The sequence below is a fragment of the Aethalodelphis obliquidens genome, unplaced genomic scaffold (genome assembly GCF_003676395.1).
Source record: "Aethalodelphis obliquidens isolate GAN/ISIS:26980383/991018 unplaced genomic scaffold, ASM367639v1 scaffold4, whole genome shotgun sequence".
NCBI classification, from domain to species: Eukaryota; Metazoa; Chordata; class Mammalia; order Artiodactyla; family Delphinidae; genus Aethalodelphis; species Aethalodelphis obliquidens.
In genome coordinates, this window is record NW_020837948.1 from 61778303 (window position 1) to 61796105 (window position 17803).

General features: G+C 37.4%; 1 protein-coding gene across 4 annotated transcripts in view; it reads left to right on the top strand.

The window, feature by feature from the left end:
• The window catches only part of LOC113617448 (survival motor neuron protein-like), a 42394-nt gene that overhangs the window by 7281 nt on the left and 17310 nt on the right, over positions 1 to 17803 (top strand). For all 4 annotated transcript variants that reach the window (XM_027100899.1, XM_027100897.1, XM_027100898.1 and 1 more), the window contains exons 2-7: positions 7407 to 7478; positions 9176 to 9295; positions 10150 to 10350; positions 10499 to 10654; positions 12137 to 12214; positions 13299 to 13409. In XM_027100899.1, coding sequence (XP_026956700.1) covers positions 7407 to 7478; positions 9176 to 9295; positions 10150 to 10350; positions 10499 to 10654; positions 12137 to 12214; positions 13299 to 13409 — 738 coding nt within the window. The remainder of the gene's footprint in view (positions 1 to 7406; positions 7479 to 9175; positions 9296 to 10149; positions 10351 to 10498; positions 10655 to 12136; positions 12215 to 13298; positions 13410 to 17803) is intronic.

Below are 17803 nucleotides of genomic sequence, written 5' to 3' on the forward strand. Positions count from 1 at the left end.
CTCCATTTCCATTTACAAAAGCTTTCATAGGAACACTCTACTTTCATATAGTGGGGAAAACCTGTATACATTTTCTTTTTTAAAGATTTATTTATTATTTATTTATTTAATTTATTTTCAGCTGTGTAGGGTCTTAGTTGTGGCACGCAGGATCTTCGTTGAGGCATTGCTGCACACAGGCTTCTCTCTGGTTGTGACGTGCGGGTTTCTCTTCTCTAATTGTGGCACATGGGCCTAGTTGCCTGGACATGTGGGATCTTAGTTCCCTGACCAGGGATTGAACCCGCGTCCCCTGCATTGTAAGGCGGATTCTTTACCACTGGATGGCCAGGGAAGTCCCTGTATACATTTTCTTTATCCATTCACCCATTGTTGGACACTTAGGTTGTTTCCATATCTTATCTGTTGTAAAATTTTTAATTTTTTGAGGAAGCTTCATACTATTTTCCATAGTGGCTGCACCAGTTTACATTCCTACCAATAGCGTACTAGTGTCCCTTTTCTCTACATCCTCATCAACACTTGTTATTGTCTTTTTGATAATAGCCATTCTAACAGGTGTGAGGTGATACATCACTGTGGTTTTAATTTGCATTTCCCTAATGATTGGTGACGTTGAGCATCTTTTCACGTACCTGTTAGCCATCTGTATGTCTTCTTTGGAAAAATGTCTATTCAGATCTTCTGTCCTTTTTCTAAAATAAATTTATTTTATTTTATTTATTTTTGGCTATGTTGGGTCTTCTTTGCTACACGTGGGCTTTCTCTAGTTGTGGCGAGTGGGGGCTACTCTTCATTGTGGTGCACGTGCTTCTCATTCTGATGGTTTCTCTTGTAGCAGAGCACGGGCTCTAGGTGCACGGTCTTCAGTATTTGTGGCACATGGGCTTCAGTAGTTGTGGTGCACAGTCTTAGTTGCTCCACAGCATGTGGGATCTTCTGGACCAGGGATTGAACCGTGTCGGCACATTCTTAACCACTGCGCCACCAGGGAAGTCCCTTTTGCCTATTTTTAGCTGAATTGTTTGGGGTTTTGCTCGAGTTGCATGAGTTCTTTACATATCTTAGATATTAACCCCTTATCAGATAAATGATTTGCAAATATTTTCTCCCATTGAGTTTTTTGCCTTTTCATTTTGTTTATTTATTTATTTATTTATTTATTGCTATGCAGAAGCTTTTAAGTTTGGTGTATTCCCACTTGTTAGTTTTTGCTTCTGTTGCTTTTGCTTTGGTGTCAAATCCAAAAAAATCATTGCCGAGACTGATATCGAGGAGCTTACTGCCTATGTTTTCTTCTAGGAGTTTTATGATTTTAGGCCTTACGTTTAAGTTTTTAATCCATTTTTAGTTAATTCTTTTTTATATTTATTTTATTGAAATATAATTGGTTTACAATGTTGTATTGATTTATACTGTACAACAAAGTGATTCAGTTATACATATATATATACATTCTTTTTCATATTCTTTTCCATTGTGTTTTATCACAGCATATTGAATAGTTTCCTGTCCTTTACGGTAGCGTTTTGAGTTAATTCTTATATGTGGTATAAGACAATGGCCCAGTTTCATTCTTTTGCATGTGGCTCCAGGTTTTTTTTTTTTTTTTTGCATCATTTATTGAAGAGACTATCTTTTCCCCATTATATATTGGTTCTTTTGTCATATATTAATTGACCATATATGCGTGGCTTTATTTCTGGGCACTCTATTCTGTACCACTGATTTGTCTGTCTTTATACCAGTACCATACTATTTTGATTACTGTGGCTTTGTAATATAGTTTGAAATCAGGGAGCATGGTGCCTCCAGCTTTGTTGTTCTTTCTCAAGATTGCTTTGGCTATTTGGGATCTTTTGTGGTTCCATACAAATTTTGGGATTTTGCTAGGGGTTGCATTGAATCTGTAGGTTGCTTTAGGTAATATAGACATTTTAACAATATTAATATTTCCAGTCCATGAGTACAGAAAATCCTTCCATTTATTTCTGTTTTCTTCAGTTACTTTAATAATATTTTATAGTTATCAGTGTACAAGTCTTTGTTTTCCTTGATTAGGTTTATTCCTAGGTATTTTATTCTTTTTGATGCAGTTGTAAATGAGATTGTATTAATTTCTCTTTCTGATAGTTTGTTTTTATGGTATAGAAATTCAACACTTTTTATATATTGATTTTGTGTCCTGCAACTTTACTAAATTTGTTTATTCTAACAGTGTTTTGGTGGGGTCTTTAAGGCTTTCTATGTATAGTGTTGAGTTATCTGCAAATAGTGACATTTTTATTTCTTCCTTTACAAATTGGATGCCTTTTATTTATTTCTCTTGCCTAATTGCTCTGGCTAGGATTTCTAATGCTTTGTTGAATAAAAGTGGTAAGAGTGGACATCTTGTGCCTGATGTTAGAGGAAAAGCTTTCAGCTTTTCATCATTTAGGATGATGTTAGCTGTTTGTCATGTATAGCCTTTATGATGTTGAGGTATGTTCCCTCTATACCCACTTTGTTGAGAGTTTTTATCATAAATGGATATTGAATTTTGTCAAATGCTTTTTCTGCATCTATTGAGATGATCATATGATTTTCTTCCTTCTTTTTGTTAACGTGATGTATCACGTAGATTAATTTGTGAATGTTGAACCGTCCTTGCATCCCTGTGATAAATCCCACTTGATCACGGTATAAGATTCTTTTAAATGTGTTGTTGAATTCGGATTGCTAATATTTTGTTGAGGATTTTTACATCTGTGTTAATCAGGGATGTTGGCCTGTAGTTTTCTTTTTTTGTGTTGTCCTTGTTTGGTTTTGATATTAGGGCAATGTTGACCTCATGAAATGAGTTTGGAAGTGTTCCTTCCTCTTCTATTTTTTTTGGAAAAGTTTGAGAAGGATTAGTATTAATTCTTAGTTGAATGTTTGAAAGAATTGACCTGTGAAGCTCTCTGGTCTTGAGCTTTTGTTTGAATTAATAGTCAAAAGCCTCTAACAATCTTACTAGTAATTGGTCTATTGAGATTTTCTGTTTCTTCATGATTCACTCTTGGTAAGGTGTATGTTTCTTTGAATTTTGTCCATTTCTTCTAGGCTGTCAGATTTGTTGGCATATAATTGTTCATAGTACAGTCAGCCTTTCATATCCTAAGGTTCCACATTTGCACATTCAACCAACTTCAGATCAATCATATTTGGGTAAAAAAAAATATTTCCAGAAGGTTCCAAAAAACAAAACTTGAATTTGCTGCATGCCAGCAACTATTTACATAGCATTTACATTATATTAGGTGTTACTAACAATAAAGTATGCAGGATTGTATGCAAATACTATGCCATCTTATATAAAGGACTTGAGCAAGCGTCAATGGTATCCGTGGTGGGTCCTGGAACCAGTGCCCTGCAGATATTGAGGGATGACTGTAGTTACTTAAGATCCTTTGTATTTTCTGTGGTATCAGTTGTAATGTCTCCACTTCCATTTCCGATTATATTTATTTGAGTCCTATGTTTTTTTCTTTGTGAGTCCATCTAGAGGTTTGTCAATTTTATCTTTTTAAAGAAAATACTGTTAGTTTCATTGATCTTTTTTACTGTCTTTTAGTTTCTGTTTCATTTCTTTTCACTCTGATCTTTGTTAATTCATTCCTTTTACCAACTTTGAGTTTCATTGGGTTCCTCTTTTCCTAATACTTAGGTGAAACTTAGGTTGTTTGAGATTTTTTTCTTCTTTCTTTTTGGCTGTGTTGGGTCGTCATTGTTGCACGCAGGCTTTCTCTAGTTGCAACGAGCAGGGGCTACTCTTTGTTGCGCACAGCCTTCTCATTGCGGTGGCTTCTCTTTGTTGTGCACAGCCTTCTCATTGCAGTGCCTTCTCTTGTTGTGGAGCACAGGCTCTAGGCACACGGACTTCCCTAGTTGTGGCACATGGGCTCAGTATTTGGTGGCTCAAGGGCTCCAGAACACAGGCTCAGTAGTTGTGGCGCACGGGCTTAGTTGCTCCGCGGCATGTGGGATCTTCCCGGACCAGAGCTCGAACCTGTTGGCAGGCGGATTCTTAACCACTGTGCCGCCAGGGAAGTCCTCTTGTTTCTTGATATTGGCATTTATCTATGAACTTGCTGCTTAGAACTGCTTTTGCTAAGTTTGGTACGTTATATTTCTATTTTCATTTGTATCAGGTATTTTTTATTTCTCTTTTGATTCCTTCTTTAACCCGTTGGTTGTTCAGTAGCATGTTGTTTAATCTCCATGTATTTGTGAATTTTCCAGTTTTTTTCTTATAATTGGTTTCTGCTTTCATACATTGTGGTCAGACAAAATGCTTGATATGATTTCCATTTTCTTAAATTTATTAAGACTTCTGTCCTGACATGTGATCTATCCTGGAGAATGTTCTTTCACACCTGAGAAGAATGTGTATTTCTGTTGCTCTGTATTTTTCCATTAAGTTAATCTGATTTGACATATCTTTCAAGGCAGATGGTTCCTTATTGATTTTTTAATTTTTTTTTGGCGGTACGTGGGCCTCTCACTGTTGTGGCCTCTCCCATTGCGGAGCACAGGCTCTGGACGCGCAGGCTCAGCGGCCATGGCTCACAGGCCCAGCCGCTCTGCGGCATGTGGGATCTTCCCAGACTGGGGCACGAGCCCGCGTCCCCTGCGTTGGCAGGTGGACCCTCAACCACTGCGCCACCAGGGAAGCCCGTTCCTTATTGATTTTTTTATCTGAATGATATATCTGTTGCTGGGGTGTTAAAGTTCCCTACCATTATTGTATTGTCTGTCTCTCCCTTTAGGTCTGTTAATATTTGCTTTATATATTTAGGGGCACCTGTGTTGGGTGCATTAGTATGTTTGAATGTTGTATCGTTTTCATGGATTGACACCTTTATTACTATGTAGTGCTCTTCTTTACCTTTTATTACAGTCTTTGTTTTAAAGTCTACTTGTCTTACGAGTATTGCTACCCCAGCCTTCTTTTCATTTCCGTTTGCATGGAACATCTTTTTCCACCTCTTCACTTTGAGTCTATGTGTGTTCTTACATCTGAAGTGAGTCTCCGGTAGGCAGCATATAGGTGAGTTTTAGTTTGTTATCCATTCAACCACTCTCTGTCTTTTTTTTTTTTTTTTTTTTTTTTTTTATTGTTGTGCATTTATAGGCACTGCATTATTTATTATTTATGGCAAATTATAAGAAAAGTTGTAGTTGCATGGGTGATTGCAATTGAAGTAAATTTTATTGCTGCATTTTGAAACATAAACAAAAACAATTAAATATTTAAAATAATAATAACACCACTGAATATATGTTTTTACTGTTACAGTGAGTGCAAAACAGATCATTTATAGTATTGTTACTGAGAATACATGTTACTATTTTAACTAAAATTTGATTAGTATCTTAAAAATGGAATACACATTGCTACTGTAAAGTGGCCATGGAGATAAGACTGAGTTTATACCACTCTTTTTTTTTTTTTTTTTTTTTTAACATCTTTATTGGAGTATAATTGCTTTACAATGTATGTTAGTTTCAGCTTCACAACAAAATGAATCAGTTATATATATGCATATATTCCCATATCTCTTCCCGCTTGCGTCTCCCTCCCTCCCACCCCACTCTGTGTCTTTTGATTGGAGAATTTAAATTTAGTCCATTTATATTTTAAGTAATTATTGATAGGTATGTACTTATTGCCATTTTGTTAAATTTCTTCTGGAGGTTTTGTAGTTCTTCTGTTTCCTTCTTTCCTCTCTCTTCGTTTGTGGTTTGATCATTTTCTCTAATGGTATGCTTAGATATTTTTCTCTTTATCTTTTGTGTATTTCCAATAGATTTTTGCCTTGTGGTTACCATGAGTCTTTTACATATAAAAACTTATATTTATTGCCATCTATTTTAAGTTGATAATAAGTTAAATTTGAACTCATTCTAAAACTCTACATTTTTACTCCCCTCCACATTTTGTCTTTGATGTCACATTTTACATTAAGCGCCTTTCTGGGAGATACAGTGAGCTTGAGCCAGGCAGAGAGAGAGTGCAGATGTTGCATCCAGTAGCCTCTGAGCATCTTTGTAGATCCCTAGCTATGCACCAAACTAGAAGCCTCCTCCTCAAGACTAATTTCCTTTATAAGCAAATAGGCCTTTTTCGCAGAAAGAATGGTGTGTGTTTCAGTCTGCTGTCTGTGCAGTTTCCTGGGGGTGGTAGCCTGCCAAGGACTGTCTCTTTGGTTGTTACAGCCCCATGGGACCCAAGAACACAGTAAGCCCCACCCTGGGCTGCAGCTGTAAAAACCAAGCCACCAGACATAAAAACTGGGACTGTGTCTTTGATTGTTAACAGTCCCAGGGGACCCAAGAACACAGTAAGCCCCACCCTGGGCTGCAGCTGTAAAAACCAGGACACCAGACGTAAAAACTGGGACATCAGATGTGCATAAAAGCTCCCCTCTGGGAGTTACTGCTGCTGTGGAGAGCAGCAGAGGGCAAAGATGGCCCTTGCTGGCTGGAGTGAGGCAGATGGCATAAAGATGGTGCTGCTAGCCTCCGTCCTTAGTGTCCCAGCAGGTCCCTAGGTGTATGTTAAATTAAATGCCTACTCTGCAGGTCAGCACTTTACGATAAGTGAGCCTCTTTGACAGAAAGTCTGGGTGCCTCTCAATCAGCTGCTTCTGTGCTGGGTCGTTGGAGGGGAGGAGTGGTTCCAAGCATGGGAACCCTTTCAGTTCCTGTTCCCTCGTGGGTTTCGCGGACATGAATCCCCTTGGTTTTTAAAGTTAGATGTTTTGGGGACTCATCTCTCAGGTGCTGCTCTTAAAACCTAGGGTGCCCAATTTGGAGTTCAGACCCGTTGCTCCTCAGGTAAAAGCTCCAGGTTGTGAGTTCACTCCTGACTGGGGGTCTCCACACCGGGAGAGGGTTTATGGCAAGAGTGTTTCTCAGCCTCTCCTTCCCACTTCTGAATTTGTACTTTTTGTTTGTACTTCATGTTTTAATATTTTATCATATTCATTTTATGTTATTCTTTTGTGTGACAATATGTCTTAAATCCCTGGTGGCTGGTTGTTTTCCCGCTCTGCCAAACTAAACCCTTTATCTGCTCTTAGAAAAGACTGAAACATGGATTACCCTTGAGCAGATCCACTTATGGTTGGTGGATAGGGATTAAATTGTGGAGTGTTTACTTCATGGCACTCTTAGAACATTTACGTATGTCTAGTTTTGGGGGTAATGTCCCATAATCTCTAAGCAGGTAGGCTTCTTGTGGTTTATTTAGGATTTAAAATACCCATTTTTAATGTAATTTCATTATGTCTGAATTAAGATAGCTCTTATTACTTGTTACTAACACATTTTTGATGAAATCCAACCAAACATGAATTGTTTTTATTCTTTACCCTTCCCAGAGTGATGATTCTGACATTTGGGATGATACAGCATTGATAAAAGCTTATGATAAAGCTGTGGCTTCATTTAAGGTATGAAATGCTTATTTATTCTTTTCCTTATTTCCTCATGTGTAATACTCATTCAGGGAAAAAGATGATAGAATACTTACAGTAAAGTGTTGAAGTACATATTATTCAGTCTAATTTTGAAGATTAAAAGATAACAGGTTAGGGCTTCCCTGGTGGCGCAGTGGTTGAGAGTCCGCCTGCCGATTCAGGGGACACGGGTTCGTGCCCCGGTCCGGGAGGATCCCACATACCGCGGAGCAGCTGGGCCCATGAGCCATGGCCGCTGAGCCTGCACATCCGGAGCCTGTGCTCCGCAACCGGAGAGGCCACAACAGTGAGAGGCCCACGTACCGCAGGAAAAAAAAAAAAAAGATAACAGGTTAGATAAATTAGTTATCTTCCTTTAGAAGTTAGTAACCAGTCTATATGTCATCCCTTTAACAGAGGCAATTTAAGCAGAGTTTTAAACATTTATAATTTTTAATGTGTTTAGACTGTATCAAACTATCAAAGTCTTCTAATTCAGATTAGTGGAAGGACAATCTGAATTATACTTTTGAAACATTTAACAAGCCTTTATTGAAATAATATTGAGGATAAATAGCCTAGTGCAGTAATGAATACTTACAGAGTGTTTACAGTGTTCTAGGCACTGTTCCATGTGCTTTACATACATTAAATTAATGTAATCCTCCCCAGATCCTATGAGGTATCAAGTCAAGTGTTCCTGATGGTGATGAATGTCAAAGAATATACATTTCTTTTGCAGGGCGAAGTCTATTTTTTTGTGGCTCAAACAAGACATTTACACAGTTGTCCAATATCATCATTTTCCCCACTGTCTAAGGTGCTTAGTCTTATTGAGCATCATACATGGGCCATCAGTAGTCCAGGCACAGAGCATACACTCATACAGAGCACCAAGCATGGAGTCCACTTCCATCCCTAGTCCCTCCTGTAGCATGAGGTAAAGGTCAGATCTGTATGTCATCCTTGAAGCTGAACTCTGAATTTGTCAATAACATGCTTTCCAACATACATTTAGACTAGAAATAACACTAATGCAGAGTTACCAAGAGAGTTCTATAAAACGCAGATGGGGCTCAATGTGGGACGGGGTTGGTGATACTGCACAGGGAGGTAGACTGAGCAGAGAAAGAGAACTGATTTGGGCAAGAGATAGTTTACTTTTAATTGTGTTGCATTTGAGGTAAATGTGAAGATATGAAATTGGTAATTGGAAATGTTGAACTAAGGAGAAAAGTCAGAGCTGGATAATAGCTTTGGAAGTTTGTTTGCATAGAAAGTATAATTGAAGTAATAGGAATAGGTGATCATAAGCTGGTAAAGAAGAATGGCCAGTTCTTGTTGGGAATGCCCAAGTTTTAGACTTGATCAGAGAAATAATAAAAGAATTAGGGCCCAACATTGCTATGTCATCAAAAATGTTGTGACTATCAAAAAGAAAAATGATTGACAGAGTCTCATGTTATGGAAAGGTTGAGAGTGAGGAGACTTGCTTATAAGGGTCCTTAGAGCTGATTATCAGATATATGATACCTTCAAGAGCAGTTTCTTAGCATGTGGGATGGTGAAGAGAGGAAATAGAAGCTATCTGAGACGGTGGGGCCTGGAGACCAGTTTATAGTGACTGAGTTATATTGTGACTTTCTTAATATCACCCTGTAATATGTACGTTTCTATTCATGTTTTCATAGCACGCTCTAAAGAACGGTGACATTCCCGAAGTTTCAGAAAAACCAAAAGGCGCACCTAAAAGAAAACCTGCTAAGAAGAATAAAAGCCAAAGAAAGAATACCACAACTCCCTTGAAGCAGGTTATTTTAAAACCTTGAGATTTAACTTCAAAGAATTTCTTGTTACTGTCCTTATTAAATAGTATAAAGTACCTTTAAATTATTAGGACAGTGTTTTCTATTGACATAAAATTTCTAAAGCACCTATTAAACTTTCTGTTGTTTAGGAACATGCATGTTAATATAAAGAATTAGGAGGAAATGATAAATACTAAATTCAGGACAGTGTTTATGTTGGGGGTAGAGGGGAGGAAGGCAGTGCAACTTGGAAGAAGTACCTGAAGGCTTAAACTGAATTGGCAGTGTTTGACTTTTCTAAATCTGAGAGAGGTATCCTTTTTTTTTCCTTCAAAAATCCTAAAACTGGTAATACCTGGGGACCAGATACTCTGGGTAGAGTCATTTCTGCTATTTAAAACAGTCCACATAGAAGCTAATTATTTTGGTGTCTCATTAGTTGCTTTAGTTTCATCATTACCAAGGGGGAAGAGAGCTGATGTTTGATAAGCACGTGCTATGTGTTGGGCTAGCGTACTGGACGCTTTACATGCTTCCCCTCTTTTCTGTTCTTCACAACAAATATGTGAGGCAGATTATACTACACCCACTTAACAGATGAGGAAAATAAGACTCAAGGAGATTAAGAAACTGGTCCATGATTATATAAATGGCAGGACTATGTCATGTTATATTTATATTAGAATTCAGATTTCTGTGGTTTTGGCCCCAAGTTTTTTCACTATAACATTCTGCCTCCCAGAACAGTTAACCAGAGACTGTCCCCTCCACCCCCAACCCCACTCCACCCAAACAAGATTATAGTTTACCCTCTTTTAAAGAAATGTGCATGTGTCTATCTTTGGTTTCTCTTATAGTGGAAAGTTGGTGACAAATGTGCTGCCATTTGGTCAGAAGATGGCTGTGTTTACCCAGCTACCATTGCTTCGATTGACTTTAAGAGAGAAACCTGTGTTGTCATTTACACTGGATATGGAAATAGAGAGGAGCAAAATCTGTCTGATCTACTTTCCACAACCTCTGAAGTAGCTAATAATATAGAACAGAATGCTCAGGAGGTAAGGATAAAAAAATGGAATTCTTGGAAGCAGAAACTAGATGAGAAATTAAGCAGTATAACTGGTTGTCAGTTTGATCCCCTGAGCATTATATTTTTCTTAATGTTGCCTTTATAACAAAAGTACATGTATTTCTTTCTCTTAAAAGAATGAAAATGAAAGTCAAATTTCAACAGATGAAAGCGAGAACTCCTCCAGGTCTCCTGTAAATAAACCAAATAGCGTCAAGTCAAAAGCTGCTCCATGGAACTCTTTTCACCCTCCACCACCCCATATGCCAGGACCAGGTCTGGGACCAGGAAAGGTAAACTACCCAGAAAAGGTTTTCCAGGAAATAGTTAATATAGTATTGGAACATTCAGCCCCTCCATGAAGTGACTCGTAGCTTTTCTCACGAAACTTTTTTTTTTGGCTGCGCCCTGCAGCTTGCAGGATCTTAGTTCCTGGACCAGGGATTGAACTCGGGCCACCTGGACTGCTAGGGATTTCCCTCATGAAACTTTAGTAGCTTTCCATAGATGTTGTAAATATATACCTGAGAATTCTTTGTAAAGGAAATAAGATAGTAATGCAGAATAGTTTATAATGAAAGCCTTTCCTAACAATTTTTATAGAGTATTAGGTATATTAGAGTAATAGCAAACTTTTGGAGATTGATATATATACTATACTATGTGTAAAATAGATAACTAATAAGAACCTACTGTATAGCACAGGGAACCCTACTCAATGCTCTGTGGTGACCTAAATGGGAAGGAAATCGAAAAAAGAGGGGATATATGTATATATGTATAACTGATTCACTTTGCTGTACAGCAGAAACTAACACAACATTGTAAAGCAACTATTCTCCAATAAAAATTAATAAAAAAAATAGTTTAGCAAACTTAAGTTTGAAAGTATAATATTTTATCATCAGCTGGATGTTGTGCTGTAGTTCTCTGTGTCACTTGTATAAGGTATATAAAAATTGGAAGAGAACACAGTATTTACATCTGATACAGGTGAAATCCAAAGAAGCTCCCAGACTGTTTTGTAGAGCAAAATGTAAATGCTGTTTTTATTCATGGTTCTTTTGGTTATCAGTAGCAAATCAACTTAAACAAAAACTATTTTTACTTTAGGTTATATCATGGAATCAAAGTCCCCGTCCAGTAGTTTTGTATAAAGCATTGATTTCTTCAGGCAGTGATAATAATAAAGATTTTTAAAATCAAGCATGACATTAAAACTTTTCCTTAGGATTCCCTGTTGAGAGCTTCCTTATTGAGGTTTATATTCTATTACATTTTTCAGAATGGTCAGACCTCTTAATTTATATACATAATAAACATGCTTCATTGGTCTCAGGGGGCTGATTTTTCTTGTTAAGTGAGAGACACTAATTTTTATAATATATGCTCTAAATTAGCATATGTAATTGAAAGGACATCCAATAGATTATGCAATTTAATTAATGAAATTGTGGGAGATATGGTCTTTTGGTCTTTTATGATGGAAATGTCTTACTGAGTATACGGTCTCTGATTTATTAGGTAATTTTAAATTTTTCTTACTTTGGCTTTACTGCCTGAATGTCTACATAGAAAGGAAATGAGAAAAACCTAAATTTATGAGTATATATGACTTCAGCATTTGGTACGTGAAATTCTATTTAACCGTTTTGATATGAATAATATAAATATTATTCTGGACAATTATTTCGATTCTTTTGACATTGAATTCTTTTTTGCTCTTCACATATTGAAACTGTTAAATTGGTCTTTCTTTGAAATGTTCTTTACAGCCAGGTCTAAAATTCAGTGGCCCGCCGCCGCCACCCTTCCCGTCATCCTGGCTGCCTCCATTTCCTTCTGGACCACCAGTAAGTGCAAAAGAATTCAGATTAAACTTTGCTTTCATACACAGTTTGGGATTTAGCAGAACATAGGTAGTTCAGAAATGTCACAGCCAGGTTCTGATGGGTAAAAATTCGGACTAAACTTCAGGGTTTTTTTGTTTTTGTTTTTTATTTTTGGCTGCGTTGGGTCTTCGTTGCTGTGCGCGGCTTTCTCTAGTTGTGGTGAGCGGGGGCTACTCTTCATTGCGGTGCCCAGGTTTCTCACTGCGGTGGCTTCTCTTGTTGCGGAGCACGGGCTCTAGGCACGCGGGCTCAGTAGTTGTGGCTCGCGGGCTCTAGAGCGCAGGAGCAGTTGTGGCACACGGGCTTAGTTGCTCTGCGGCTTGTGGGATCTTCCCCGACCAGGGCTTCAACCCATGTCCCCTGCATTGGCAGGCGGATTCTTAACTACTGCGCCACCAGGGAAGTCCCAGGGTTTTTGTTTTTAATGACCTTCTGCTACCCAGACTCAGTTCTCTTATAGCCCATATTATTCATGCTTCCTTCCCAGCAGCAGTATCTCATTCTAAGGGAGATAGGGCCTATCCAAAAGGATTTATTTACACCATACCTTAGGATTAATGTTTTACCCTTCCAGGCATGGTCTGATCACGTAGACTGTCCAGATATCAACAATAGGCAAAATACAAAGACACTTTTTGGCAGACTGCATTGGGGTGGGGGCCGTGCAGATGTTCTAGCCAGAAATTTTACTTGAAAACGCTGTGTGGGTGTTTTTTGAGGAAAACCATAGAAGTATTTATCCTTTGTCTTTTACCTATAGCTTCATAATGGAACAGAAAAATAGGACTAATGAAAGCAAAATGTTTAAATATTTTATGTGACCTGTTGCCTTTTGATTCTTATTCAATTTAATTTTATTGGTCTCTTGTTGTTGTTACTGGTTGGCTTTCTCCAAATCCCAGATTTTTAAAAAAATTTTAACTAGGAGATGACATGGAATGTAGGGAAAGATACAACTAACATCCAGCATTCTGTACGTAAAATAGGTTTCCAGACCTTATGTTTTTGTGTACTGATTTTAAAGTGTATCTTTCTCTGTTTCCAGATAATTCCCCCACCACCTCCTATGTGTCCAGATTCTCTGGATGATGCTGATGCTTTGGGAAGTATGTTAATCTCTTGGTACATGAGTGGTTATCATACTGGTTACTATATGGTAAGTGATCACTCAGCATCTTTCCTGACAGTCACTTTGTGGTTTTGTGACTTTGTTTCGTTTGTGACTAAAAAGTGGTTTCTTATGTTAGGTAGATCCTAAGAGTTGAAAACTATAGGCAGGTTCAGTTCCAGACCACTGCAATGAAGTGAGCATCACAATTAAGCGAGTCATGAATTTTTTGGTTTCCTAGTACGTATAAATGTTATGTTTACACTATACTGTATTCTAGTACGTATGTAATAGCATTATGTCTTAAAAGCAGTGTACATACCTTAATTTTAAAATATTTTATTGCCAAGAAAAGCTAGCTACTGTCTGACAACACAGGGTTGCCCCAGCCTTCAATTTGTGCAGAATACAGTATCTGCAAAGTACAATAAAGCAAGGTATGTCTGTACCTTACAGTTTTAAACAATACAGCTATCTAAGGCTAAAATTACTGTTGTATTGTCCCCACTAAGTATAGTTGTAGTGCATTTAAAAATCTTTCATATTATTAGGTTATTTTTATTACAGTTGGCCCTCTGTATCCACGGGTTCCACATCCATGCATTCAACCAACTGTGAATGGTCGAAGAAAAAAAATTCCAGAAAGTTCCAAAAAAGCAAAACTTGAATTTACTGCATGCTGACAACTATTTACATAGCATTAGATATTATAAGTAACCTAGAGATGATTTAAAGTATATGAGAGGATGTGCATAGGTTACATGCAAGTACTATGCCATTTTATATAAGGGACTGGAGCATCCGCAGATTTTGGTGTTCAGTGGCAGGGCAGGATGGGGGTGTATCCTGGAACTCATTCCCCCCCCATGGCTATCAAGGGATGAATGTGTACATTTTCTAATTTAGTGAAACTTTTTCTAAATTATTTTCTAATCTCATTAGTCTTTCTATTTTGATTTGAAATAAAATGGGTTGTAGGAGAGGGAAAAAGGAAGGATAATACCCCCAACTCCCCCACCCCACCTCCAAGTAAAAGGAAAAGAAAGACAAAAAAATAAGTTATTTTTGTGCACAGTGAAAGTCTGGTGTGATAAATGCCAAACTGGACCTTAGGGACTGAGGCTCCAAACTTCTCGTTTTATGCATCTATCTGTTGCAGACATGTTCTATTGTAGTTTAGCAGGAAATTTTAAAGTTTTTAAAAAATGAAACTAATATGGCATGCTAAGATTATGACGTGATACTTGAATTTTTAGTTAACTAATATATAGAAGAAACTAAACAACTGACTTGAAGATGTAATTTTATAAGTATATCATCTGTACATTCCTCCACCAATATTCTTACTTTAAAGCTACTCTTCAGCTGTTATATAACCTGATATATTTGTACGGTATGATGAAGTTGCACTTTTAATGACCGAAATGATAATGGAAACTAAATTAATAGTTCGTACTGTGTTTTGAGACCAGTCATCTGATAACTTTCGAAGCTTCCCCCTTCTGCACTTCAAATTTCTCTGCATGTTTTCTGTAAATTATGAAATATAGTTGTTTCTCGGTATCTGCAGGCGATTGGCTCCAGGATCCCTGCAGGTACCAAAATTCAGGGATGCTCACGTCCCTTATAGAAAATGGCATACTACTTGCATATAACCTACACACATCCTCCTGTGTACTTTGAATCATCTTTAGATTACTTATAATACCTAATACAATGTAAATGATATGTAGGTAGTTGCTGGTATGTAGCAAATTAAAGTTTTGCTTTTTGGAACTTTCTGGAATTCCTTTTTTCTAATATTTTTGATCTGCAGTTGGTTGAATCCACTGCTGTGGCCTCTCCCGTTGCGGAGCACAGGCTCCGGACGCGCAGGCCCAGCGGCCATGGCTCACGGGCGTAGCCGCTCCACGGCATGTGGGATCTTCCCGGACCAGGGCACGAACCCGTGTCCCCTGCATCGGCAGGCGGAGTCTCAACCACTGCGCCACCAGGGAAGCCCAAGTTATGTTTACTTTAAAATTTTTTAGACAGGAAAGGTAGAGGGGGCAAAATTCATCCATAGTTCTAGTACCCAGATGTACCATATTTTGCCTTGTTTTCAGGTTCATATCATGCAAAGGTTCATGGCTTTGTTTGGTTGTTGTTGTTAGTGTAAACTTTTTATTGAAATATGCTGGCGGAAGAGTACACATATCAGAAGTCCACAGATTGATGAATTTTCACAAAGTGATCACATTTGTGTAATCAGCGCTAATATCAAGAAAAAACCCACAATCCTAAAGTTTCCTTTTATCCCCTTCTAGTCATTACCAATCCCTTTCCTAAGGGTAACCCTTTTCCTGACTTATAATGTCATCAAATTTTTTAATTTTGTGAATAGAATCACACATATACTCCTTTATGGCTGGCTTATTTTGCTCAACACTTTGTGAGATTAATCTACATTGTTGTGTGTGGTTGTAGCTGTATTTCATTCCATTGTATACATATACCATAATCTATTTATTCATTTTAACCGTTGACGGACATTTGGTTTGTTTCCAATTTGGGGCTATTAAATATTTTTAATAATTAAGCTTTATTAAGATACAATTTACATGGTATACAGGTCACCCATTTAAAGTGCACAGGTCAGTGGTTTTAGTTTTTATTATATTCACAATTATGTAGCCATCACTATAATCAATTTTATTTCATTTCATTTTGTTTCATTTCATTTTATTTGTTTTTGGTCACACTGCACAGCATGTGGGATCTTAGTTCCCTGACCAGGGATTGAACCTGCGCCCCCTGCATTGGAAGTACAGAGTCTTAACCACTGGACCGCCAGGGAAGTCCCTACAATCAATTTTAGAATAATTTCATTATCTACCCCCCAACCCCAAGAAAATCACATACCCTCATTTTCCCCAACCTCCCAGCAGTAGGCAATGACTAAACTACTTTCTGTCTTCTTTTGGATTTGCCTATTCTGGGCATTTTGAGTAAATAGAATCATACTGTATGTGATCTTTTGTGTGTATCCTTTTTCACTCAGCCTAATGTTTTCTAGATCCATCTGTGTTGTAGCATGTATCAGTACTTCATTTTTTATTGCCGAATAATACTCCGTTGTGTATATCACATTTTATCCATTTGGGTTGTTTCCACTTTTTGGCTGTAATGAATAATGCTGCTATGTACATTCGTGTACAAGTTTTTGTGAGGATGTACGTTTTCATTTCTCTTGGGTATATACCTAGGAGTGGAATTGCTGGATCACATGGTATGTGAAGGTTCAGCTTTGGTAGGTAACCAAACCAGAATACAAGTGTGGTGTTGTTGTTTTAATAATTTCAGACTTACAGAAAAGTTGCAAAAGTAGTACAAGAATTTCCATGTGTAGGTTCCCCAAATGTCAACTTTTTACCCCTTTAGGTTTCTCAGTCATTTCATTTTTCCTTCTCTCTCCTCTCTCTTTCTCTGTATCTATCTATATTTTTCCCCCCGAAGCTATTCAGAATCAGTTGCAGATACAGTGCCCCTAGCATTTAAATACACTATGTATTTCCTGAAAGGAAGAACATTCTTTTGTATAATCACCATATAGTTATCAAATCAGGAACTTAAATCAATTAATACTGATACTATGATCTTATCTACTGGCCTTATTCAAATTTTGCCAGTTGTCTTATGAGTGTCCTTTACAACAAAAGAAAGTTGTTTTTTAATCTAGAATTCAGTCCAGGGCCACGTGTTACCTTTTGTTGTCATATCTCTTTAGTCTTATGTGACTGACTTTTTAAATATAGTTTTGTGTCCTCATACCATTTACATTGTTTTGTATCCTTTAAAAATATATATTTGTTAATTACACGTGATAAATGTAAAACCTTGTAAAATTTTCAAAAATTAAAGATGAGACAAAAATTCTGTTGGTGATCAAAGCCATGCCCGTAAATTGGGAGACTGAGATTGACATATGCACACTACTATATATAAAATAGATAACTAATAAGAACCTACTATACAGCACAGGGAACTCTTATTCAATACTCTGTAATGACCTATATAGGAATAGAATCTAAAAAAGAGTGGATATATGTATAACTGATTCACTTTGCTCTAGAGCAGAAACTAACACAACATTGTAAATCAACTGTACTCCAATAAAAATTAATTTAAAAAAAAAAAAGCCAGGCCCAGTTTCTACCCTTCTCCAGAGGTCACCACTGATATTAGTTTGCCGTACAGCCTATCAAAATCTCTTTCTCTGTGTTCAGGTATATATGAGTGCTCATAAGAAATGTATTGTTTTTATGTTCATCTTTCTATATATAAAGACATTCTGTAAGAGTTTAGTTCAGGATTTCCCTGGCAGTCCAGTGGTTAGGACTCCGTGCTTCCATTGCAGGGAGCACAGGTTCGATCCCTGGTTGGGGAACTAAGATCCCGCATGC